At 42.3% G+C, this 25,504-nt stretch overlaps 1 protein-coding gene across 4 annotated transcripts in view; it reads right to left on the bottom strand.

The window, feature by feature from the left end:
- Nucleotides 1-2,512: 2,512 nt before the first annotated feature.
- The window catches only part of SUPT3H (SPT3 homolog, SAGA and STAGA complex component), a 271,671-nt gene continuing 248,679 nt past the window's right edge, over nt 2,513-25,504 (bottom strand). For all 4 annotated transcript variants that reach the window (XM_048935370.1, XM_048935369.1, XM_048935371.1 and 1 more), the window contains one exon: nt 2,513-4,172. In XM_048935370.1, the coding sequence (XP_048791327.1) occupies nt 4,131-4,172 (42 nt within the window). In that variant the 3' untranslated portion in view covers nt 2,513-4,130. The remainder of the gene's footprint in view (nt 4,173-25,504) is intronic.

Genomic DNA, 25,504 nt, shown 5'->3' with positions numbered 1-25,504 from the left:
CATCCCTCCTTCCAGGTGGAGAGCAGCCACCACGCTTCAGCTGCACTTTATTCAATTCAGATCCAGGTCATTTATTAAAATGTATCATTTTACTTTATCTGTGTAAACAGACAACACTAATTGCATTTCTCCCATTATTTCGTGCAGCTCTCCTGCTCTAAGCAAAGGGAGGTTGGTGAGGGATCAAGAACATCTGGAGCAGGAATCTGGAGCTCTGGAGCTGGAATGAGCACCTTCCTCGTGGTGATGCAGAAATCCAGCACTGCATGAAGTGTCCACGGCCCACGGAAATGTGATGTTTACATGTCTGCTCCAGGCCATTAAGTGGCACATTGCAGCAGGAAGGATTTTAAGCACTGTGCCTGGATCAGATCCAAATGGAGATCATAGAATGATAATCATACTGACAGAATGGCCTGGGTTGCAAAGGAGCACGATGCCCATCCAGTTCCAACCCCCTGCTGTGTGCAGGTTGCCAACCAGCAGCCCAGGCTGCCCAGAGCCACATCCAGCCTGGCCTTGAATGCCTGCAGGGATGGGGCATCCACAGCCTCCTTGGGCAACCTGTGCCACTGCCTCACCACCCTCGGGGGGAAAAACTTCCTCCTCATATCCAACCTAAACCTCCCCTGTCTCACTTTAAAACCAGAGATCCAGGTAGATACAGCGTTGGCCACTTTCTGTCCTAACCTACATGACTAGACTGTGTGCTTTCTGCCACATGTATCATTCTCACTGGAAGGGGAAGAGCTGAGAGCAGCAGACTGCAAATCCAGGTTTTCCAAACCATCCCAGGATCCCAAGCAGAGGGCAGTCCTTTAGTCCTGCCCTGTCTCAGAAGAAACGGAGATAACACCACTGTCATTTCAAAAAGTGGCAATGAATACACGGAAGACAGTGGGGCACTGAGACATCACAGCAATCAAAGTTGTATCAGGACCAAAGACTGACAGCCCACATCTTCACAAAGTCTGCAAAGCATCTGGAGGAGGACTACACCAGAAATACCGGGATGTTTGTAGGGTCCTTGTGCCAACATTTCTGTCTGACTGGAATTAGGAGGAATTATCAATCACAAATACAGAAGAGAGTTATAATGCAGAAAATGAAACTGTATCATTATAATTTTAGTTCTTGATTTCCCCTATTTTTCATTCCAGTTCTCTTCTGCTACTAATCTATCTTGCTTAGGAAAAAAGGTATGTAAATATAGCAGAGCTCGATTACTGAGAATAGCTATTAATGTTGTGTCTCGGAGTGCTCTCTAGACAGTTAAAGGACTTTTAACAATAAAATATGAAGGTTTCCTTCAAATTTGCAGTCATCTGCCTTTCAAAAGTTTGTTTCAGTTGCCAACATTTCAGTGATTTATGAAAGTTAATGTATCTGATTATTGTCTCCCCACAATACATGAGAGCTGTTTTCTCTTACTGTTTTTTAAAAGCAACATCATTATCTTAAGGAGGGGGGGAAAAAAAGCTACATGAGAAGATACAGCTTTTAAAATAGCTTTGTAAGGCATCTGGCCTTATTTAAACCATCACATTTACATTCAATTCCTTCAGGGATGGCTCTGTTGCTTTGTGCTGGCTCCGTGCCCTCCAAACAAAGCCCTGGACTTAATGTGTGCCACCACGGTCCCCCACTTGTACTGCCTCTACCCGTGGATACATTGGAGAGGTCTGAAAAAATCCAACGTTGGGCAAGGTGATTCACTTCTAGGCAAAAGCAAACAAACAAACAAACAAAGCCTAAATGTCTAAGTTTCAACTGGTAGTTGGACTTGTGGCAAATATCACTATATATTCTTTAGTTACAAGGCAAAGTGTTTATGAAGGGACCTTTAAGATCATCAAGTTTCAACTCTGGATGTGGCTCTGGGCAGCCTGGGCTGCTGGTTGGCGACCTGCACACAGCAGGGGGTTGGGACTGGAAGAGAGCTGTGGGTCTTTGCAACCCAGGCCATGCTGGGATTCTATGATTCTATGATGACGAGCAAAAGCTATTCCTTACTGCTGTAAGAATAACCTGGCAAGTATAGGGTAGGGAGACATAACATACCTTGTTCTACTCTCCGTTCAGAGCATGGCTTATGTAGAGAAGAGAAAGGTTATTAAATGGGCTTATTGGGCAAACCCAGATTTTATAAATAATTGCCTGTCAGGCTGTTCAAGATAGACAAACACACGGCAGACCAACAAAAACACGACCTGTCATATTTCCTAGAGAAATGTATGTTGAGTCTTCATTCTCTGGGACTTTGGGCAGACCGGTAAAAAATAAGTGCCAGGATTTTCCCTGCTTGTGCATATTTTAAAATGTAAAATCTGAGAGAGATACAGTTACGGAAGGAATTTTGATTCCATTACCCAGTGCCTGAAACAGTCCCTTCTGTCTATATGCCTGCAGATCGAAACTAAATACAATAAATGCTGGTGTCCTCTCGAAAAGCCGGGATGTTTACAGCAAGCATGTAATTTTCCGTGATGAAGGATGCCAACAAAAATAAGAATGATGATAAAAAGAAAAGTTTAATCATATATTTCAACAAGCACAGATGGAACATCAGAAAGCTTCCCAACTCCGTTTAATAGCCGGTGGTGTATGCTTGTACTCCTTTGCACACAGATTAATTCCAGAATACAGAAGGTTAAGCAGGCACAAAAAAAAAACCCCAAAACAACTGACGAGTGGCAGTAATATCTGACGTACAAAGGTCATGTTGGCAGCATTTCGGTTGCAAGGAGAAGAGGCATTTTTCTGTTTGTTTAATATACAGATACTTCTAAAGCTTTTGCAAGCAGGTCCAGGAAAGCCGGGCAAGAAAACCACTTACAAATGACCACAATACCATGCGGTGGGAGTAAAAGTTAAGACCTCACATACTCAGCACAAAGGAGGAGGACGGCTGCACTATATAAAAGTAATATTTTGCTGATCTCCCCTTGATCCCTTGAGTGCTCTGTCTTAATTTGAGGTTTAAGTCAGATTTGAAGCCTGTGCTCCAGGCGGCTGATGCAGACCCCTGGGCTGCCCCAGGGACACAGGCAGCAGATCCCAGGGATGGGCTGAGGCATAAGCCCTTCTCTCTGGTTCAGCTCCTTGTGGTTAGCTCTATATTTGTACGGATTTAATGTGAAGAAACGAATCCGTCGGTGAGGACAGCCTGGGCTGGTGGAGAGGGGGACGGGAAGAATTGTAGAGTGAGGGGCTGAGATTTAAAAAGTAGATCTGAAAACAAACAAAGTGAGCTGAAATACAGAAAGGCAACGAAGGGCGTATTTCTTCTTTGAATCCAACAGCAGTGTTGCTTTTGTTGGTGATGGGGAAAACATCTCCTCGGGTGGCATGCTGCATGCAGCCTGCATCTAGAATTGCTGAGGGGGCCATGGCTGTTTGGATACTTTGGGAAATGCTGAGGGAGTGGGGCAGATTTGTGCCAAATGGCTGCAGAGCCTTCCCCTGGTGGGTTGGGCTCCTATGGGAGTGCAGCAGGGAGAAATGGCAGCACTGGGAATTCGGGGCTGGCTGCTTTGGTGCTGGGTCTGTGACAAGCCTTTGTGATAAAGTGTAGGTTGCCCGAGTGATAAAGTGTAGGTTGCCTCTTCTCTGCTGTTGCTCTTATCTAAAAGCCCCTTCCTGCATTGAGCTGGAAGGAATGACTGGAGGAAGTGGAAAGCAGTGCAGGTTTTTGACTTTTTGTAAAAATCATGGAAAACTCAGAATATCTTTGGCCTCTTTCTGCCCCGTCCTGCCTCCCAAAACAACACTGCTACCAAAACAGACTTCCAAACAACTGAGTAAAGATGACATGGCGTTTTACAAAGGGGCTGACAGCAGCAAGTCCCCTGCAAACATCAAACTGGTGCGATCTGCATTCTTATCCACCTACACGCTATCCCAAACATCCTGCCATTAATTAGCTAAATGTTCCAGCTAGTAAACAAGAATAACGATTGAGGGGGCTGGAAAGAGAGACGGAGTCAGCCAGCAGATAGTCACAACAAACCAGCCCACTCACTGCCATGCGGAGACATTGGAGCTTGTGTTTTTTTGTTCCTTCCGTGGAGGGGAAGAGAAAATCACCTTAATATAACACTGTCTTTTCTGTTGCTGCAGCCACATCCATATCAGCAGGCGAGAAAAGTCATCCCATTTCTGCGGTAGGCACTCTGTCAAAGAAAGAGAAAATCTGTAATGAATTATCATGTCAACTTAAACAAGAGAAGAAGGCAGGGAGGGAGGCGAGGCTTTCTTCCTGTTTTGTAGACTATTCTGGCTGCAATCTAATAGTGTGCTTAATCTGAACATTTCTGGTGGGGAAGCTGCGAGCAACCACTTCGACGATTAAAAAATCAGTGTGGTTAACAAGTGGTTAGTGACTCTATTTCAGGAGAGGGAGAGAGATGCAAAAATGTAACATCCCATTTTGTTAACTGCCTGCAAAATAGATGAGTCCAAAAATACGCTATTATACCGAAGCCGTTTGTCCTTTAGAAGCATGTGTTCTCCATTCACTGCACTGGAGAATTGCTTCTAACCTAACTGCCCTAATAGCCCAGAGATTACGGGATCATTACGGGTTTCCAAGCCTGCTTGGTAGCGTGAGCCTAAAGCTATGTAAGCAGACACTGGTGTAATCCCTAGCCAACCAAACCAAACGGATCTGAGAGACACTCCGGTCAGTACAAAATCATACAAACCTGGGGTGGAGCACTTCCACTGATAAAGGAGCACAAGAGTTAAACAGCATTTGAGAAAAAAAAGGGGAAAACGTACAAGATATGGCAACTGAAATACCTCTCATGCATTTTTAACGTCTCCTTCTGAATCAATATAGGAAGCTCTGCCTTTTTAACCCAGGCACGCTGGAAACTCTATATTTTAAGGGGATATTCTTGCTTTAGAAGTGCATTTTGTTTTTAGATATTAATGGCATTTTCAAAAAGGAAAGCTTAAATACTTTTGCTTTACTTGGTTCACCTTCAGCAGTCATCCAGTTCCGAAAATGAAATTACAGACATCAGATACGTACTTTGCAGCTCTTGCATTCATGCACTCAGGCAGTGCCACACTGAGCTGCTGGTTTCAGTTACTCACTAGCAATTCCTAATGAATTTCAGCATTATCAAAGACTCCTCACTTAAACTAGAAGAGAATCATTAAGACAAAGGATGACAGCTTAGTATTTCTTCTGAATTGTAAGGAAATAGTTTCAAAAACTGCAAGTGTGCATTTGCAGACATTGAGTATGGAAAAAGACACACGTACAAGATGTTCAGTGCAGCATCCCTCACATTCACACCAAACTTATATGGTTCAAAGCCATAGAGTGCAACATGAGTGTGGGGAGATACCCAGCAACTCATCAGCCATGAGAATATCACAGCAAACAAAGAAAATAAATCCAAAGACTCTATACCCAAACATGAAATGCATAAAAACAGAGCAGCCAACACATTCCCACAACCACAAGCAGCAAGTCCAAGGGAGTTTGGATGTGCAGCCTGCCCAGGACATTAGGGCTGGCATTTTGAAGCTGATGCAAAAGCAAAAGCCATGGTTTTAGCTCTTTGACCCCGGTACTTTTGCAGAGGTTTGTGACCCAAGTGAGAACCTTTAACACATAAACAAAATATCCGGGGCTATCGTGCAGTTTGCTTGGAGATCAATGAACCCAACGCTGGATTCACATGAAAGATAAAAGGTTGAATTTTATGAAAGGAATTTTGGTCGTGGAGCAAAGCCGGGCTTGGCTGGGCTCACCTGGGAAATAACACAGCTTAACATTTTCCAACACGGGCAATATTACAGCGTTCATTATATCCCTGGAAAGGTCATTTTAGAAGCAAGCCTTAGAGGAGGAAGGATAACACCTTCAGAAAGCTGGGCACACCCACTGGTCTATATTTAGCCATATATTATAGCTAGCGTGGCTATAGTTAGGATTGAGAACTATTTCCTCCTAAACTCCCTGTTTCACATACTTTAAACTTGGTGAAACATTTGCCCTTGGGCTGAAATTTCCTTTGCTTTAATCTCTGCCCGAAGTTGAGTTTTTTTGGAAAGGGCCAACGAAATTCCTGAAGCCATTTTGAAACTCAGCAATAATGAAAACAACACACTTCAACCACCCCAAGCCAGAGAAAGTCATTCTGATATATGCATAGTTTATTAAGGAATCTAGCCACAAACTGAAGCATTTTACGCAGAAACAATCTTTATCTTCAACCTCAGCTTAAAGGTAACCGGTTTGGAAATCAGTATTTCACAGGAGGAAGTTTGTTTCATCCCATTCCATAATAAGATAACACTTCTTTCTCATGTTGATACACTGCTAGATAATAAAGCCTAACTTCCAAAATACATTTATGCATTGCGGAGCTATTTTACAGGCGTTCCCCAGTCCTGAGCTACACCATTTATCACAAAGATGTATACAGCTGAATTCATGAAAGTAAAAGGCATATCTCTGCATGCCAAGAACTGTGAGGAGAAACAGCATGATGTTTCCTATAAGCCTTGTGTGCACGTGCCTTTGCAAGAGAGATGTGCAGGGATGTGACAGTCATCCGCTGTGGCTGCGGTTCGGATGAGGCTTTTGGGTGCTTTATGCCACTTTGGAAGTAGCCAGCTTTAGAGAAAAGAAAGACTCTTTGTCTCCGAATTACAGCTAGAGGACGATGCAGACCCCTGATGTGGAATCAAAACGGCAGGCCATAGCTGTACCCATTTTGCTGGCATAGATTTGCTACGGCCCAATGTTAGGAGATAATGTAAGCCCACTGTAATTTCTGGAGCCCAGTTTGGAAAGGCATTTATTGCATCCAAATTTTGTGTGTGCTCTCTCTCCAAACGTACTGTCTCCCAGCCTGTGCTTTGATATTTCCTGCTGTGGGCTGACTCTCTGCCATGGCTGAAGGTCCTACAGCCTCTTACCGCACCCTCTACCTGTGTGGGTGAGCAAGAGACCACCTTTTAGATGTGGGAAACCACCTTGCTGGCACAAATCGTGTAGTCCACCTTCCCAGAACAAATCTCGTGCTACAGGAAGTTGATGTAACCTTACCAAGTCAATCTAGCTCATAGAAACTCATTGGGTTCTTTGCTATCATATTTTTCACCCTTTTTCCTGCTTTTATTAAAAGGACAGATTGCTGCTATCCACAACCAGAACCCAGCATGGTGAACCAAAAAGAAAGCAGCAACAGACCTTCATTGCCCATTTCCACTCTTGCCACGTGTTCCCATGTTGGGAAAAGGCATGACGATTTTGCTGCTGCATGCTCCACCTCCTGGCCTCTGCACCACATGGGTGCATTTTCTTCATTTCAGGCTACTGAAGAACCTTCTCATGGCTTTTTTTTTGCATTTGCAAATAACACGGCAATCCCAAATTCATGCCAGTTAAATCTCTGCACTGCATTGGATCAGTCGTCATCTACTTGCCTACTGTACCAGGAAATCCACCCAGAAAATGTTGTGCCTTCTAACTTCCCAAAGCATATTGGATTTTGATATTTTTGGAAATCTTCTCAAGGAATGCGATCATTACTTATTCATTTATTTATTAACAATCTGAAAGAAGGGGCGATGAAGTAGAAAAGATGAGCAGTGCTCATCTCTGTCAGTCAGCTAGTAGGAGCATTGTGCTTTGTCCTTGGTTTGGTGGAAGAAGGCAAAACTAATAGCATAAAGAGGCAATCTGGAACAAAATGTTAATAGTGAAGTAAATCCCTAAGAATGATGAAAAGCAATGTAATTTTCTACTCTCTTTTTCAGCCCCGTGTCTCTCCTGCAGCAGGAGCACAGGGTAAGATTTTATGATGGACCACAAAAAGCTGCTCCATGCAGCAAAACTCCCGTTCCCAAAGTAGGTCACACGAAATGAGGCAGTTTAGTGAAAAGCTTGTAGGGCCAACTTATGTGGCAGAAATCATATCATTTTTTAATACAGGTACACTGAAGGTATGATTTACAGGAACAGACATGAGCTAAGCCCCAAGATTTGAGTACTCCCAGGTTTGAGTACTCCCAGGTTTGGGAATATGTCAGATTAGAAAACAAAGACTTCTGAACAGATATCTTAACTAGAAATGGTTTCCACTTAACAATTTATAGTACTTCTCAGCTGCAGCATGACAAGAAAGAATAATTTTGGCAAGAGAAAGAAACAGCTGTGAATCTGTTTGAACAGTGGGCTGTTATGTGTTAAATTCTTATTTGGGATAAATTTTGGAAAATCAAGGGAAATCTCCAGTGGACACCCCAGACACTAAGGTTTATTGTGTCAAATCTTCCACTAGTTTAATTCTGCAGTAATACCGACATTAAAGGTGAGACAGTATTTCAAATCACTGGAGAATTTGATCTCCTGTATCATTTGAAGATGATAAAACTCGCATCAGAGCTCACAGAATCACTGAATGGCTTGAGCTGGAAGCGACCTCAAGGATCAGCAGGTTCCAAGCCACTGCCACAAGCAGAGTTGCTAACTGCTAGACCAGGTACTAGCTCAGATTGCCCAGGGCCTCATCCAACCTGGCCTTGAGCACCTCCAGGGATGGGGCATCCACAGCCTCTCTTGGCAATCTGTTCCTCTCAGAGAAAAACTTCCCCAGCATCTAATCTGAATCTTCCCTCCTTTAGTTTAAAACCATTCCCCGTGTCCTGTACCCATGGAAAAAGCTGATTTCCCTCCTATTCGTAATCACTCTCCAAATACTGGAAGGCCGTACTGAGGTCTGCTTGCAACCTTCTCTTCTCCAGGCTGTAACTGGCAATCCTCTCCAGTGCAGAGGTATGGTGGGGGACCATGTCAAAGGTCCTTCATAAGCATGTTACAAACAGCATTTTTGAAACTTGAAGTCTCCCTCTCTTGCTATCCTTTTGTATGTGTGTGGGCAAGTGGCTTAATTACACTGCATGAAGTGGAATGGCAGACAGACATAAAAATAAAAGAGCAAGTCATGGCTGAATTTCATTAGCAAACATAAATACAAGTAGGCACATCTTGTTTGTGACATGCCCCAGTCCTTTCCCCCTTTGGTAATTTTGCTCTATTCTCTGATATTTGCATAAATGTAAATCGAACCATATGACTTGAACAGGCTCACGATAGGGGAATCATATGCAAAACTTTTTTTCATTAAATAATTCTCCTCGTGCAGTCGTACAACGTTACTGTGAAAATCAGGGAGGATTAGATCTCAGACAGTGAAAGCCTTTATTTAAGAACAGTGGAGGGAGCCCTGCCCTTTGAACAAGAGACATTCTTGGATCAGACACTGGCTGGCAGAATGGAAAAAAGGATGTAGCATTAGCTTTCATTCCATTCCAAATAACCTGGAACCCATAAAACACAAAGATTCTCTAATTTTAAATCTGCTCCCTTTCTCCCTGTGCCTTCTTTCCCTTTTATTTGTGGAATGTTAACTCTGAAATTTCATTAGCCCACCATAATATCAAACGAGTCACTCTGGACACATTCATAGCTCTTAATACATAAGAACACATTCATAGCTCCTAATACATAAGAACATCTCCATTAAAAACACTGTGATTAGAAGGTTACTTTTCTAATTTTCCCAGCCTGCATAGACAAACCACATGCAAAGAAGTGTCAGCTTGTTTAGAGATTAAAATAATAATTAGTTTAGGAGGCAAAGTATAAGCAACATTGTTTAAAAAAGAGAATCCACATGTTGTTTAGAATTAGCTGCTTCTGTTTAGGTCTAAATAAATTTGTGTGGATATAAACTCTCCTTATTAAAAGGATATACATGTTACAAAAGAAATAGAATGGCTAACTCTCTCTCCAATTCAAAACAATAGCACTGAAGGCTCCAGCTCTACAAATCCATCTTTAATCAGTAGCCAAAGCACAGATGTCTGATATTACTCAGAGAGTGAGGGAACTTTTAAAGTACATGACGTCTAGTAAGTGGTCAATAATGAGTAACAAATCCCAAATATATATGTGTAAACACCCAGGTTTAGCCCCAAGTGATCTCCCCTGCTGCAATCATGAAATCGCCTGGGTTTCATTTCTGATGGGGCCAGACAGCCGTGCTGAAAGCTGCAACATCCATTTATCCATACAGCAGAGGTTGTTCTAGAATCACAGCACCATTCAGTTTGTCCCCGAGGAATCGCAGTTAGGTGTGAGAAACACAAAGAGAACAAGTGAATGGAGCAGGTGTGCTCCCAGCCCATGAGCTCTGCTGCTGCAGCAGTGGCACTGAGAGCTCCAGCACACCGTACACAAGGTTGGATGGGGCCCTGGGCAGCCTGGGCTGCTATGAAATGGGGAGGTTGGTGGCCCTGCATGGCACAGGGGGGTTGGAGCTTCGTGATCCTTGAGGTCCCTTCCAACCCAGGCCATTCTGTGATTCTGTGAATGGCATGGGTTGAAAAGGACCACAATGATCATCTAGTTTCGATCCCCCTGCTACGTACCATGAGCAGTGATAAAAGCACTACCTCACTAAACTATCCTTCCACGGTCTGTAACAAAATGCTTTCCAGCAAAGGCAGTCCTGGGCTCTGGTCTACTTTTAATTGCCAAGGGTGTAAATTTTTTTCAATGGTCACGTAAAAGAGTGTTGCTGTGCCCAGGACCAGGATACATCCAGGCTATATCATCCAAGTCTGTTAAAGAACATTGTGTAGATCTGAAATGCCCAACTTTTTTTATTTCTGCTTTCTTGTACTGGGAATAATGCCATTCTCAAGGCTGGTGGAAACGCAGGATCTCTGACAAGCCAGGCCCAAATGCATTTCTCAGACACCTCTGTGTGACACTGCCAGTGGAAGGAGGACAAAATGTAGGGCTTTTATTGCTGACCTTCAGCTCATTTTACCAAATTTGTGATGCTGCACTTAACTAGCAAAGGCTGCTCACAGGGCTGGGCTGATAATTGTAAGAAAGAAAAACAAGGCCAAAGGATTATGGCTTCTGTTGCAGCAAGAACTGGGGTATGGGAGTGGGGTACCAGATCCTGCCAAAAGAAAAAAAGAACAGAATTGGTAGGGAGAGAAGGATCATTTTAAGTTTCTCAGAGGGTATTGTAAACAGCGGAGAAAGAAGGGAAAAATGGAACTATAAAACAACACTTGGCAGCCAGCTTTGCAAAACAAACATATTTTTGCAAAGCTCTTCCCATCTCTGCCACCAACTTTAATGGGCTTTATTTGTCTGAGAGCAAGAAACTCTTTTTAATTGTTTGAGAACAGAAGACATTCCCTCTCACATTGGAAGAAAACACTCTCCTAAGTCTTTACCCAGACCCAACTGCCGCCCCTGGGTCAACCCAGGAGAAGAATTCCTTCCCCAGGCTGCAAAACCTGAAGTGGGGTTCCTGCCCCAACTCTTATGCTGAGAAGCAGGTTAGAGGTGAGTCTGATGTGCAAAGCACAGCCCAGACCTCAACGGGCACAGCCTTTTGGACTCTGGTGTCCTAGGGGATGCTTAATTCTTCACCTTAATGGAAGCACAATGGTGAAATATGGATGGAAAAGACTTCAGGTATGGACAAGTGCTGAAACCTCTGAAGGGCACTGCAGAGCCTTGCTCACTGCCCTCCCAGATGAAATTTTACCACTACTAACAAAAATTTCTTCAACTTGCAATATGGCACAACTCAGCTTGAAATAACATGGATGGCTTATGCTCTCCAAGGATGTCTCTTCTCAACGTTTGCTGCTGGAGAGTTTTTTTTAATGTAGAGTGTAACATCAGAGGGTTAAATGGCCCCTACGAAGTCTCTGCTGCTCAAGAGCTTAGCATATGATTTTTAGTGAATTTATTTGGAAACAGCATGGTGTGGTACAGTCGTCTGAGCACAAGGGCAGGAGCCAGGGCTGGGCTCAGCTCCCAGCTCCGACACTTACTTGCTGTGTGGCCTCAGACAAACCACTTAATGTTGCTGCGCTTCAATTTCCCCTGCCTTTGAAACAGAAATACCATCATTCACTTAAAACTGTTTTCAGGATTGATTGATTATGGAGCTAATACACGGCACTTTGGAAATACTACATGCTATTCAACAATTATTATTTTCATTGTGTTGTATCTCCCATTGTAATGGCTAAAATACCAGAGGTACAGAAATGAAGGCTCAACTTGGAAGGTATTGGGAGAGGAGGAGAGAGTATTACTCTGAAATAAATCATCAGGGACAAAAAAGGATATATTCCACTTATATTCTTTTCTTGAAACTGCTGAAATTGTTGTACCAAAAAAAGAACATCTAATGGCATTTTGCAACATGCTTCTTCTCCCTCCCACCCTCTGCAGACATTGTGCGAATGCACGTGGCAGAGGGCGCAGCATCTCTACTCTCCCTTTGGATTCAGTGCAATGTGTTCTTGGGGAAGTGAGTATATCACAGAGGACATGGGACAGTACCTCTGGAAAAAGAGGAATTTTCTCAGGTTCTGAGGTCCTTAGTGGGTGGTGGTGTTTGGGTGGAGGCCCTCCAGCCACGCACATCGACTGACGGATGCAGTCTGTCCGCAGCCGGCTCCCGCGCACCGGAGCGGTGGGAGGTAGGAGGAATTAAGGTAATGCATCAGTGGCTGCCAGTGGAGGAGATTGGGGGGGGGGGGGGGGGGTTAAGAAAAAAAAAGAAAGCAAAAAGCATGAAAAAAAAAAAAAACACAGCAAAAAGAAATACAGTATTTCAATCAAAGTCTGAAATTTGTAGAAGTGGTTTTGGTCTCAATATAGAAAAAATATTTATCCAAGAAACTCCTACTCGGGTGCGAACATCCTACTTCTAGCGGGATTTTGTTTGGCAAAGTGCTGTGAAAGAGTGGAAGCTAATACAGAGCATGTCTATAAACAAATATATTTATTTAGTACAGATTGACACATTCACTAGAGTATTTCAGTGATTACACGTGTAAAACTATTTCCTATAGTGGTTTCCTTTTGTGATTCTGCTAATTTATTCAATCCACCCCATTTTCATGCATTGAACGTTATGAGCCATTTCAGCCACCCAGACTGAAATGTGCGTTCGGAGACTACAGGCCTGTTTTTTCATTTCATCATCTACACATAATTATTTGGTGATATTAGGAATTTGAGCTCAAATGGAAGCCAACCAACATTTTAATAGCTTAAAAATCATACAAAATGAAATCTGCCCTGAGGTTAATGAATAAGAGCCAAATCTTGAGGCTCTCGCTCAGTTTTTACTCATTCCTTATTCAGGCAAAAGTTGAATCAATTGTAGTTGGACTGATTAAAAACAGAAGAACACATATTTGGAGCTTTCTCTCAGGTAAAATGGAATAAATTACCTAGGATTAGGCTTTAGACTGACATCCAATCGATCTTTCACATGTATTTCTGCTGCTCGCTGGAAAAAAGCATCCAAGTGCAGAGGCAGTTTACTCAGCTAAAACAATACTTCGGCAGCAGAATAAATTATTGTACACCACCAGGTTTTATGGTATTCATATTAGAAATAGCCCCAAATCAAACTACGCTTTCTAGTCCCTACTGAACTTCTAAAGACCACGATCCAATCGAAACTGAAAAAAATGGCGTGTGAAACTAAGCGTGCTTATCCTTCAAAACAAAGACCCATCTCTTATTTGAGCCTTAATCCAGGCATATATTGGTACGGTTATTTGATTTTTTGATGAGAGGAAGCATTTACAATTTAGGAAATTAAAAGTTGTTCTTTAATTACATGCAAGCTGCCCCACTCCTTGTGCACGTAAAAAAAAACACAAGGCAGAGCAGCTAATTCCTTTGAGCAGTTAACACTTGGCTTGTAATTGGTGATAATCACAGGAAGATCCTCCCCCCTGAAATGGCAATTCAATTCAACGTTAGACTTTGCCGGCCATGTCAAAGCCATGCCACGTTTATCCCATTCCAGCCAGATCTAAGCAAGAGGATGTGGAAAAGAAAGCAGCATGAAGAACAGATTTACTTGGTATCTGCACAGTGGATAAGAGAAGGAAGCAATTGGTAACAGGAACGATCTGGTCATCTGTGAACAATAACAGATCCGTGGAAGTTGGGCGTGTGATCGTGGCCCTGCTCACTATCTGCCGACAGCGTGCAATTAGGGCCTCAGCGCCGAAACATGCCGAGCACATTAAGAGCTCAGCTGTGGGTGGCTTCTTTGGTAAATGAGCAAGTGGGGACACAACGACACAGGAGTCTCCTCCAACCACTGCCTGTGCTGCAGGCCTGCAGTTCTGCAGGCTGTGAAGCTTCCTCCTGCTCCCCCAAAGCCTCCCTGCCGAGGTGAGCGCTCCTTCCTGCAGGACAGACTCCTCACACATTTGCACTGGGGTCCCAAGACCACAGATAGCACTAATGGCACGCTGCCCAGCGCACCGAGATTGCTGAAAGCCCCTCAGGTTGCCCAGGCTGTGTTGTACCTTCAAGGAACTTCTATCAAGCTACAAGACGCAAGGATGGATTGAGAAACCTGGGGTCCTGAAGAAGGCCAGCTCTTTTTCTGAATTACACTAAAACCAATCTTCACTTGTTGGGAACGCTCCCCGACAGGAAAAGATGGACTTCTAGTCTTCCTAATGAGTGACATATGAACTTACAGATGCCTTTCTGTCTGTTCTGTACTTGCCCAACATCTTGGCAAAATGGCCCATCCTGGAGACGCTGAGCAGTTGTTCAGAACAGCAGAATTCCAAAATGTCCTTCCTAGAATTCATTAAAATTTCCTCTCCTTCATTCCTGACTGATTGGTCCGCAGAGACAGAGGTAACACTTATGTTGCAAGGAAAAAATAACTGGGCTGAATCTGAATTTTCATACTATCTTCCTCTCCATAGACCGACTTACACACGTTACTTACTTTGGCCAATTTTACTTCAATGAAACTTTCTTTGAACTGCTAGTCCAGGCCAATGTTATTAACAATATCTCATCGCTCTGACCCATCACATCAACATTTCTCTTCTTGAGCACCACTGTCTCCCTTGTCTTTTTCTTTTGTGTCCTATTTTACAGAACATATGTCTTTATATGTGCATGTACAAAACTGACACTCGCCTAGAAACAAACTGGTCAGGGCTTAAGATTCTCCTGGCTGATTGCCACTGTTTGGTCATTAAATACAGGCTTACAAAAAGGGAGATGGATTATCCGCTTGTATCTCCATCAAGGGCTTTTCATGATATCGCAGCCCATATTTTTTTAATAACATCGAGGAATATTTAAATGCTGCATGAAAGTTTTTTTTTTTCTTTTTTTTTCTTTTCTTTTCTTTTTTTTTTTTTCATAAGTACTCTTTGATGTAAGAACATTTTGATTTGTGTGCATGCTGACACCAGAACAGCTCGATTACCGCATGTTCATTTATCAAAGAGCGCGGGGTCGATCCTGTTCGGATGCAGAACTATCGCATCAAACACATAACATGCACTGAACATGCCAACAGCAACATCCCTGCTTCCGATTGCTGGAAATTCAGAAACAATAAACAATTACTGACAATGAAGAGTCAGTTAGATTTCATTAGGAGGTATTGCTAACTAAAGTGTTTACATTTAATTAAAAAAAAAAAAGAAAGCAGAAGGGTAGTAGGGGAATTATTAAGCCCCAAACCTAGAACACATTGCAGTTGCTGGTCCTAAAAGTAATGGCACCCAGTGGATCCAGACTTTGGCAAAGAGAGAGTGTGTTGTCTCGGTCACATTATTTATTATAATGGTGTAACTCCTTTCTTCTTTGTTTCTTCTTTCAACCCAAGCAGAATGACTGTTGGTAAGACAGGAATGTCAAATCCAGGTTTTCAGCCCTCCAGTAGCTCTGAATTTCCTGCCTTTTGTGGACTGAAATCAGACCCTTAACATCACTTATGTGCGTTTTGTTTTGGGTAATTGACATTAATTTTTAGGTTGCACCACTGACATCAATCAGCGCTGCTCTCAGAGGACTGTAGCTAAGGGGCCACAATAAAAGGGCACAATATTGTTTCTTTTGTTTTATTTTTGGAGCACTTTGACTACTCTATAGTTTTGCAGTTGATGTTACATTCTTTTTGTATGAGACAGTGTAAAACATTATTGTCTGTCTCGTTTAAAAGACTACTTTGCTATTACAGTAAATGGCTCTAGAGACTGGGGCATCACTTAAAATTCAAGTTGATATAGTCGATAGTGGTAAAAATTCAAGTTGATACCTTTTGTCTCTGTAACACTTTGAAGAAACTATGAAACAGCAGCACATTTCTTTAGAGGGAGATGTATTGCCAGTTACAGATGTTTTCCATATGGGAAGTGGAAGGTTGACCCCCTCCCCCTCCACTCATCAGTGTTCTCACGTCGTAGAAGGCATCTACAAAGACAACACGGCTGTAAATGATATTCCACAGAAGCCTCCATCAGCACGTACTGTGAAGGAACAAGCTGATTTTCATTGTACAGGGCAGGGATATGCACCATTGTAGCACAATGCATGGTGAGGACTCTACTCCTCAGCTTCCCATGTTACTGGCATACTGCACAGAACTCCAGTAAGACTGGGCTTCAGATGCTAAGGTGATGAAGTAGAAAGGACAGATGAAACTGGCAGAGGTTACTGCAGTTCATCACATTCCATCGTTACTGGTTGATTCAACATCTTCCTCAAATACTTTGGGGTGGAATTACTAACTATAGTATTAAGCGAGATGAGATGTGCAACTGGGCAATTGTGGATCTTCATGTCAATATTTGTAATACGCATCACTATTAGTTTTTATGTTTTGCCATATAGTTGTGCAATTATCATATATTATTGTAAAATAACAACAGTCTCGAATATTTCTACAAAATAAACACTAACTTTGAGATTCTGAAAGCCAACTATTGACCCTTCCTTCAATTTATCTTTGCAGCACAGCGCAGCTTATCTATCCCTTCCTTCCTAGCCCAATCTCCCACCTTTCCATAATTCATCTTACTCACTTTTGCACCTCTCTCACTACAGTTTTGCTTTCCTTCCTTCTGCAGGTCCTTGTCTCTTACTGACACTGACATGGTCTATGTGAAGAAGTGAAGTCTTCACAAAATTCCTTTCAAAGCTTACCTCATTCTTTTCCAACCGACTTTTGGCTCTACAGCTGTACCAGTGATCAGTGGAGAAACTATAGGAAATTGGATTTATTGCTTCTAATAACTGTAGGACAGAAGAGTTTTGGCAGTACCAAATGGGGTACTGGGCACTGGGCATGTAAGAAAAACGCAGTGCGTGTGTATAGGAGCAGGAGGGTCATAAACACCTACTTGGAGTATCCAGCTATTTGCATCCCAGGCACAGAGCCCTCAAAAGCTTGAGGGAGTTTCTTACTTCCCACAAGCTTAAGTTCAATCTTGGATATTATCTATAAATGAAGTATGCAGTTTTCTTTTTTTTTTCCTTCTGTCTGTAATTATTAAGTTTGCTCATGAAAAAGCATTTCTGTGCCTAATCCACTGAAGAAATTGCTCAAAAATACTTCACCTTTATGGAAATGTTCCACTTGGCAAGGGCTTTCACTCCAGAAACGCAGACTCCTAGCTTATCTCTGAGACCAGATGATCTTGCAAACCATCATTTCTAGCAAGCTCCAATTTTTCTTGATAAAGTGGTACCACTTAAGGCTATTTCCATTCCCTTTGTCTTTAGCTGGGCATAGGTCAACTGAAAATGTCTGACCAAATCTCACACAGCTCTCAGCAGATGCAGATGCATTGTGAAGCTGAGTGTTTTTGTTGGTATTTCCTCCTGAAGAGGAGCTGTCAATGAACTACTGATCCTGACTGTCTGAAGAGGGTGGGGTTCTTCCATCCTCAACAAAACAATTTTGTTCTGCAATGCTTCATAAAGTGCTTATGATAGGTGTTGCATTCACAGAAAACAAGACCCCGGGCAACAAAATATAAGCCTATCCATGCTGCACAATGCAACATCTTGGCCCTCAAGGGGAAGGGAATGGAGCAAGGATGTCTGATGACTCAGTTTTGGCTCCTGAGACAACTGGCAAGGGTGCCAACTGGAGTGGTTGTTGTCCTTGTGGGAAAATTTTAATCTGACACCAGGCAGAGTCACCAATTAATTACTTACAGGCCACTTTCCCAGTATTGAAACAGAACAATTTTCAATCTTTGACAAATTGGATTTGAACAGACAACAGAAGTGAAAGCACCTATTGTCCATTATCTTCCCCTGAGACTTCCAACTCTTCGCTTACCATATAGTCTGTTCAGAGGAGGTTTGTAGAGCACCAGAAGCATCTTTAGACAAATTACATCAAAATTCCTCACACTATGCCACATATTCAACTGTGTTTCCAAAAAAAAAGAGCCACATCATGAGTTAGTAACAAGGACACCAGTTATTAAAGCACTAATTTTCCAGGTCAAAGAGATGAAAGCAAAGTCAAAACAATTAAAATATTCTATTAATGACATGTTTTTTGTTACAAGTAACAGAAAGCAAGATATGAAAAGATAAGCTGCTACAGAAACCAAAAGTAAGTTAACTATGGGAGGGCAGGGTGGATGGGAATAGTTTTAAACTGGAAAAGAGTAGATGTAGACTAGACATTAGGAAGAAATTCTTTACTGTGAGGGTGGTGAGACACTGGCACAGGATGCCCAGTGAGGCTGTGGATGCCCCCTACCTAGAAGCACTCAAGGCCAGGCTGGATGGGGCTGTGAGCAGCCTGGGCCATGGGAGGTGTCCCTGCCTACAGCAGGGGGATGGAACTGGGTGATCTTAAAGGTCCCTTCCAACCAAAACCATTCCATGATTCTATGATTTTCAATTACCAGCTACTCGGTGAAAGCAAGTTTCAGGCACTAGAGTTGAGTTCTGGATATACCCAAGCAGTTCGAAACCACATAGCTTAATGAAAATTGGATTTTCCTTTCTTTTCCCACTCCTTTTTCAAATGTGCAAAAGATTGATATGGCAAAAAAAAAACAAAAAAACAAACAAAAAAAACCAAACCCACTAACACATGTTATTCCTTCTTGTACAATTAGAAGCCAAAAGTAGATGCCTTTATTCACACGTTTACTGGTTTGGTTAACCCAATGATCTAAACTGAGATGTGCAAAATTTCTTAATTAATTTACAACAAAGAAATATGGGGAAAAATAGCTGTCTCTTATCTCATACTTTCTTGAAACATTAAGATCTGACATTTTTTGAAAGATATATTCAGTATTCAGTATTCAGTATTCAGTATTTCAGTATATTTTTCAACTTGCTTTTTCACAGTGCTGCATATTGAAGAGTAAAACCTATTTTTGATGTAGTTTTCTTCCTTAGAAGGTATACATTCATTTTCTATTTCTAAGTGTGTGCAAACCCATTCTCACTGTAAAGACTACAGTGGTTCAACAATTTTTCAAGGAGCATAATTTGTTAATAAGTTAATTTAAAACATCTCTCCTGATTTTCCAGGTTTTCATCTGCAGTGATGATTTCACAGTGGTTGAGCGAAAAACAAAGAATGAATGCGTACTTGGTTAGGAAAACTTTGATTCAAAAGAAAAAGGAGACAGACCGAGGGTTTAAGGTGGGTGTGAAGAAGCTGCAAGCTACCTTCCAACTGGGGAATGGATCAGCTCAGTACAAGCGACCCAATGAAATGAGAACACAATGGCTAAGGAAGGCAGTAAACGTTCTTTCTCAGTCAATACTCAGAGCATTCTCTGTTGGTGGGCTCCATGGACCCCCATATGTAATCCTGCCCAAACTCCACACTTCCTGGCAAAAAAAAAAAAAAACAACCAAAGAAAACCATGGGGGTGGGCTGTGGCACCACTTGCCTTCCTTCTGGGTGAATCCAGAGGAGGAAGAGATCAGGATAAATTATAGGGCCCTGAAAAAGCTCTCTGTGTTTATGATCACACCATCTGGAAATAGTGATAACTGCACTATTAATGGAGGCATTACTACAGAAGATCTGCCGTGTCTATTAAAACCAGCCATGCTGTGTGCTGGCTCATGATATGTTTGCTCCAATTTCCTCCCTGACATTTCATTCCTAAAGCTGTCAATAAGCCGTTAACCTTCCTGGCACTGAAATTCTAAAACAAAGTCCCATTTCAGCTCTGATTTTGAATTTGACTTGTGATAAGCAATACCAAAGTCTAAGTATCCAATGCACAGCTGGCCTAATCTAAATTGTTCAGCAAGTGCTTTTTTGCTTCCTTGCTGACACAAAGCTTGTCTTTGCATCATAAATCAGAACAGAACAATGCTGTTATGTGATATCCTACAATTAAGAAATTAATTTGATGGCAGAACAGCGCTGTTCTTTCCTGGTAACTGCAGCTTGATCCTGCAGTTTTCAATGCCAGAAGCATCCTGTAATCAGGAGGATTGCTCACATTCATACAGTTTAAAGGAAGAAGGAAAAATTAGATCATCCAGCCTGACCTCCTGTGTACCACAGACCACAGAATTGCAGCCAGTTGCCCCTAGTTTTGGCCAGTAACCAGTCTAACAAAGGCGTATTTTCCAGAAATTCATTTGACCTCCATTTGGAGTCATGAACTAGACAATGCAGAACTGCAGTGCACATTGTTCCGTCGCTACTTCCTAGACACTTATTTCTAACTTGAATTTTTCTGCTATAGCTTTTCTACAGAAATGCAATTGCAGTCAGCAATTATGATTGTCTCTACAACAATGCCAGCATTAATGTGAAAAGAAGACATCCAATGAGATCGCTAAGGAGCATTTTGACCACAAGCATCGCGATATTTAAGCACCAGCTGATCCAGGTGCTGTTTTGAAACAAATCCTCCATTCATCCCCACTTAGTGCACATTGGTTTGCACCACAGCATGATTTCTGTGCACACTAATTGGACTCCTTTTGGATAAAACCAAATCAGAAGTTGCATTCCAACCACCACCCAGCAGCCCATTAGTGGGGCAGCCTGGCCCTCATGCTTGAAACCCATGGAAATGATCTCAGAGTGGGCACTGGGTCATCACTACGCTTTTGTTTTCTGTTCCTGTTACAGGTACACATCTACTCATCTACTCCTTACGCATCCACACATCTACTCCCTTCCAGTACCTAAAGAGAGCCTACAAACAGGAGGGGACTCAACTCTTTGAAAAGGTAGATAATAGCAGGACAAGGGGAAATGGTTCTAAGTTGAAATAGGGAAGATTTAGGTTGGATGTCAGGGGGAAGTTGTGTGCTGTGAGGGTGGTGAGGTGCTGGAACAGCTGCCCAGAGAGGCTGTGATGCCCCGTCCATCCCTGGAGGTGTTCAAGGCCAGGTTGGATGGGGCCCTGGGCAGCCTGGGCTGCTGTGAAATGGGGAGGTTGGTGGCCCTGCATGGCACAGGGGGGTTGGAGCTTCATGATCCTTGAGGTCCCTTCCAACCCAAACTATTCTGTGATTGTATGATTCTGTTTGTACATCTTGCAAAAACAATCACAGTCCAATTCCTGCTGACTTGAACAAACCTTGTGCCAGCAGCACCAGAGAAGAGGAAGTAAAAAAAAAAAGGAGATGTAATAAATGATTTCAGGATAACAGTAATGGAGGAAGGAATTTAGTTGATGGTTATCAATTCATAACCTGAAGAACAATAGCAGTGATGAAAAGGCAACACAGTCAAAAAATGAGAGTTCATTTTTTCAGTGATACACTCACGTCTAGGAAATAGTAGATATTGTGTACTAATTCAGCTGGCCCATTTTGAGAAGATCAACTTGGAGACAGAGCAGCTATGAGGAATGATGGGAAGAGATATGGGGAGACACTGAGATGGAGAAAGGACAACAAATCCAAACTAAGAAACAGCAGAACATTCAAGACCAATGAATGGCTATTTCACAATATTTTAGGGACTATGAGGATAATGGACTCCATTTATTGTTTCCTATCAGTAACTTCCAAATACTGGCCAAGGGAGAAAGAACAGGGAGACAACTTCAGAACTCACACCCATTTACCCAGGCCAGAGATAAGCTAAGCACGGAGAAGGCTTAAAATGAGACACGTCATTCCAAACAACATCACTGAAAGTTGTTTTTACTGTGGCTTTGAAATCTGCCAGACCAGCAGTGCCATTCTCAGAAATAAATGTTTCCGTGTGGGACCAAAACTACCAAGAAGGGAGCGAAGAGTAGCGAGAAGATGGCTAGATCAATGGTCACTTCAAAATACATATATTTATTGTTTTTGCTGAGGAGACTTCCTGGAGAGTAGAAAGGTCAATGCATGGGAGTTTCAAGGCAAACCAAGATTTATTACAGAGACAGAGCTCTGCAGGGAAGGCACTGACACAGCAAAAGTTAGAACTATTTCCGTCTCAGCTCATGATGGTTTTCTCCCTCTCTCAAATGAGACTTCCTGTATGCAGTCATTGCCAGGAGCTGAAAGGCAGAAGAGCTACCAGACCGTCCAGGACAACCTCTTCTACAACACAGATCTAAATTATCCCATCTTGCAGAACAGAGTAGTAGCATGCAACTTTTATAAAGTGGAAAACTAGACATTTTCACATGTAAATTCAGAAGAGCACAAACTTCTCCTTAATGCTTTCAACAAATTTCCCTTTCTCCATCCACAATTTCCAACTTTTAAATGGATCGTTTATTTGTTTATTTATTTATGCTATTTCTTCTCTCTGGGATGAGCACTGAAGTACTGAAATATTCCTAAAAGGAACAGCAGGGAGCAATCCTTCCAATTGGGGCCAAGACACAGCACAGAACTCACAGAAGCTTTGCTCTGAGCCTCCCAGCAAAGGTCTGTGAATGCAGAATTTTGAAATACGCTTCAGAAAAGAGCAGACAGAGTTCATGAACATCTGATCAATGACTTTTTGAGATGACTTTACCAAGACTGCAAATTGAGGCTAATTTTAAATGAGATTTTGGGTTTTGGACTTTGAGGAGTGTCACCAGTAAGAACATTTAAAAAGATAACCTTGATTTTTGAGTTCCGGGTACAAGTGAAAGAAAAAGAAGTTCCCATCAAATGGGGGGATCTGAAAAGAATAACAAGGTAATTTTTAAAGCTTTTGTAGGTTCCCAGAAGTCACTTTGGTCTTTGACTCTTTGGCTGGTGATGCCGGATAAATGCAAACAGTAATCAGTTCCAGGCCTGCAGTAGCAGCGCTCACTCATAATAGAACAAAATTACAGCTTACATAGGAACTGAGAATTGAGAAAATCTCTGACTATTTGGCAAAGGAAAGTATCAAGAAAGCAGAGGGGTGGAGAGAGAAAGGTTGTAAGGAATAAGAAAAGAAAATTATACCGTTCAGACAAACCATGCAACACAGAAGAGGGACAGAAGGACAGCACCAAGCAGAAGGATCACAAAGCAAGAGCAAGAATAAATGGACGTGGCACAGGTCAAAGAATTTGAAGACTGGTATCTTTAAGGAACCTGGTCCATATGTCGTTATCCATGGAGAAACATCCTTGCCTGCAGTTAGTTTTCAGCAACAGATCAACACATTCTCTGGTGGACACGCGTCCATGGCAGTCTTCAGAAGGAAATCTGATATACTGCAGTCCCCACTGGAAACCTCACCTTCTCGCACAGTCCCTGCTAATGCAACCAGTTGGGTCTGGAAAGATGCCACGTGTGATCACCTCCTGTATTACAGCTCTCACTGTCCATGCTGGAAACGAAACCTCAGGCATGATAATACCAAGAGTTAACACACACCAGCGCTGCGATGCCAGCTCAAACCAGTTACATTTTTCTGACTCTGTGGTGGTTTTAAGTTTTCCTTCTCTCCTTCCCCCTGCTCTGATCAAGGGCACACATGGCTACCCAAAAGCAGCAGTCTTTCTACCGAAATTATTCTCCTTTAGTAACAGGACCGCAAAAAGCTGAAACACACAACGCTGTCTGCCACCACCCTAGTTCTAGTTGATTGTCTTTTAATAGCTTCAATAAAGTTGTGCAAAGAAATAATATTCCACATCCTCGACTCTCTTGGGCAGTATATAGACAATCCCAAAGGAAAACGTGCCTTAGCTGAATCTGCTACTTTATGAGTAAAACAGGAAGTTCAGTCCCCTTTTATTGTACCTTTTGAGTTTTGAAAGGCTGCCCAAACAGCTCCAAGTTGAGTTGAAGCAAAGTTTTTGATGTCAAGAAGCCAAGATCTTTCGCCATGGTTTGCTGAACGAGGAAGGAAGAAAACTGTTTGTACTCAGCTGTCCTTGCTTCTCCAGGCCAGCTTTGAGCCAAAGAAGCAGGAAGAGAGAAAGATGAATAAGTGAAAAGGGATCATGTTTATCTTCTAACAAAATCACAGCCTTCTGCTGCTAGCTCTAGCAGCCAAGACTTGCTGTTGCATCTTTAAGACAGATAGTCTCTTCTTGAAGAGACGACAGGCTAATTACAGTGCTCCTGCCAGAGGGAACTCACACATGCAAACCATTATGTAAAATATAATTTTTTTTTTTTCTTTAAGAATGCTCAAGATCATTAGACATGGTTTTTTCAATGCTAGAAAATCAAGCCAAAAATGAAAATAAACAGTTTCAAGTATTTGCAACATAATTCCCTCATGCATTTATGGAAATATAGTAAAAAGCGCCTTAAAAAATGTGGTTTGACATTTCATGCTGCTCTGTTTTTCTGTTTTTCCAGTTCTCAGCGTTTGCCCTCTTGTCCTGTATCATTTCAGCTCCACTGCAGTTTGGAATAGACAACGGTCGTAGCCTCTGTCATTTCTACAGAGCCTTCCAGCCCCGTTTCGACTAGTAGGTGACAGCCCTTCACAGGGAACTGCTGTAAATCATAGAAATATGCACTCATGCTCCATGCATTTTGTTCTGTACAAAACATTTGTAAACTTATTGCAGGCAAACGCGATAGAACCCTTCACCAAGATAAATTACACGTGCAGCACTGCTTCCCTAACATTGTGCTACGGTAATTTAAGGCTAAAGTAATGATTATTTAACAGCTAAGCATGTCAACAGAGTCCACAGAAAAGCAATGGGAGACGGTTATTTATACAGATGCTTAAATGACATTTGGTTTTAAATGGGAGAGATTTTTGGCATACATTGTCCTAAAGATGAAGTTTACATATAAGTATACATACACATATCTCTGTACACGCAGCACAGACCATAACAGCATTAGTCAGGAACAACATGAATCACTCTTTTCTTCCACCTCAAATAAATTCCACCACAATGTACACTGGCAAAATACTATTTCTTCTCATTTTGGCTATCAAATTTAATGTTTCTCAACATCATACTGTTACTGCTAGTTTTACAGTACTGCCGTGGCCCCATGAGGATATCACCGCCTCTAGCAAGCAAGCCTACCAGTGGAGCTGCCAAAATTAGATTCAGATACAGAAATGGCATGCTGGCCACTTGGACATTTTCAGGATGGAAAGCTGTTTTAAATGGAATCACAGAATCATAGAATGGCCCAGGTTGGAAGGGACCTCAAGGATCATGAAGCTCCAACCCCCCTGTGCCATGCAGGGCCACCAACCTCCCCATTTCACAGCAGCCCAGGCTGCCC

Source organism: Lagopus muta, chromosome 2 (genome assembly GCF_023343835.1).
Source record: "Lagopus muta isolate bLagMut1 chromosome 2, bLagMut1 primary, whole genome shotgun sequence".
Lineage (NCBI taxonomy): Eukaryota > Metazoa > Chordata > Aves > Galliformes > Phasianidae > Lagopus > Lagopus muta.
Note: the sequence above shows the minus strand (reverse complement) of the source record. Positions and strands in the feature narration are given on the sequence as shown.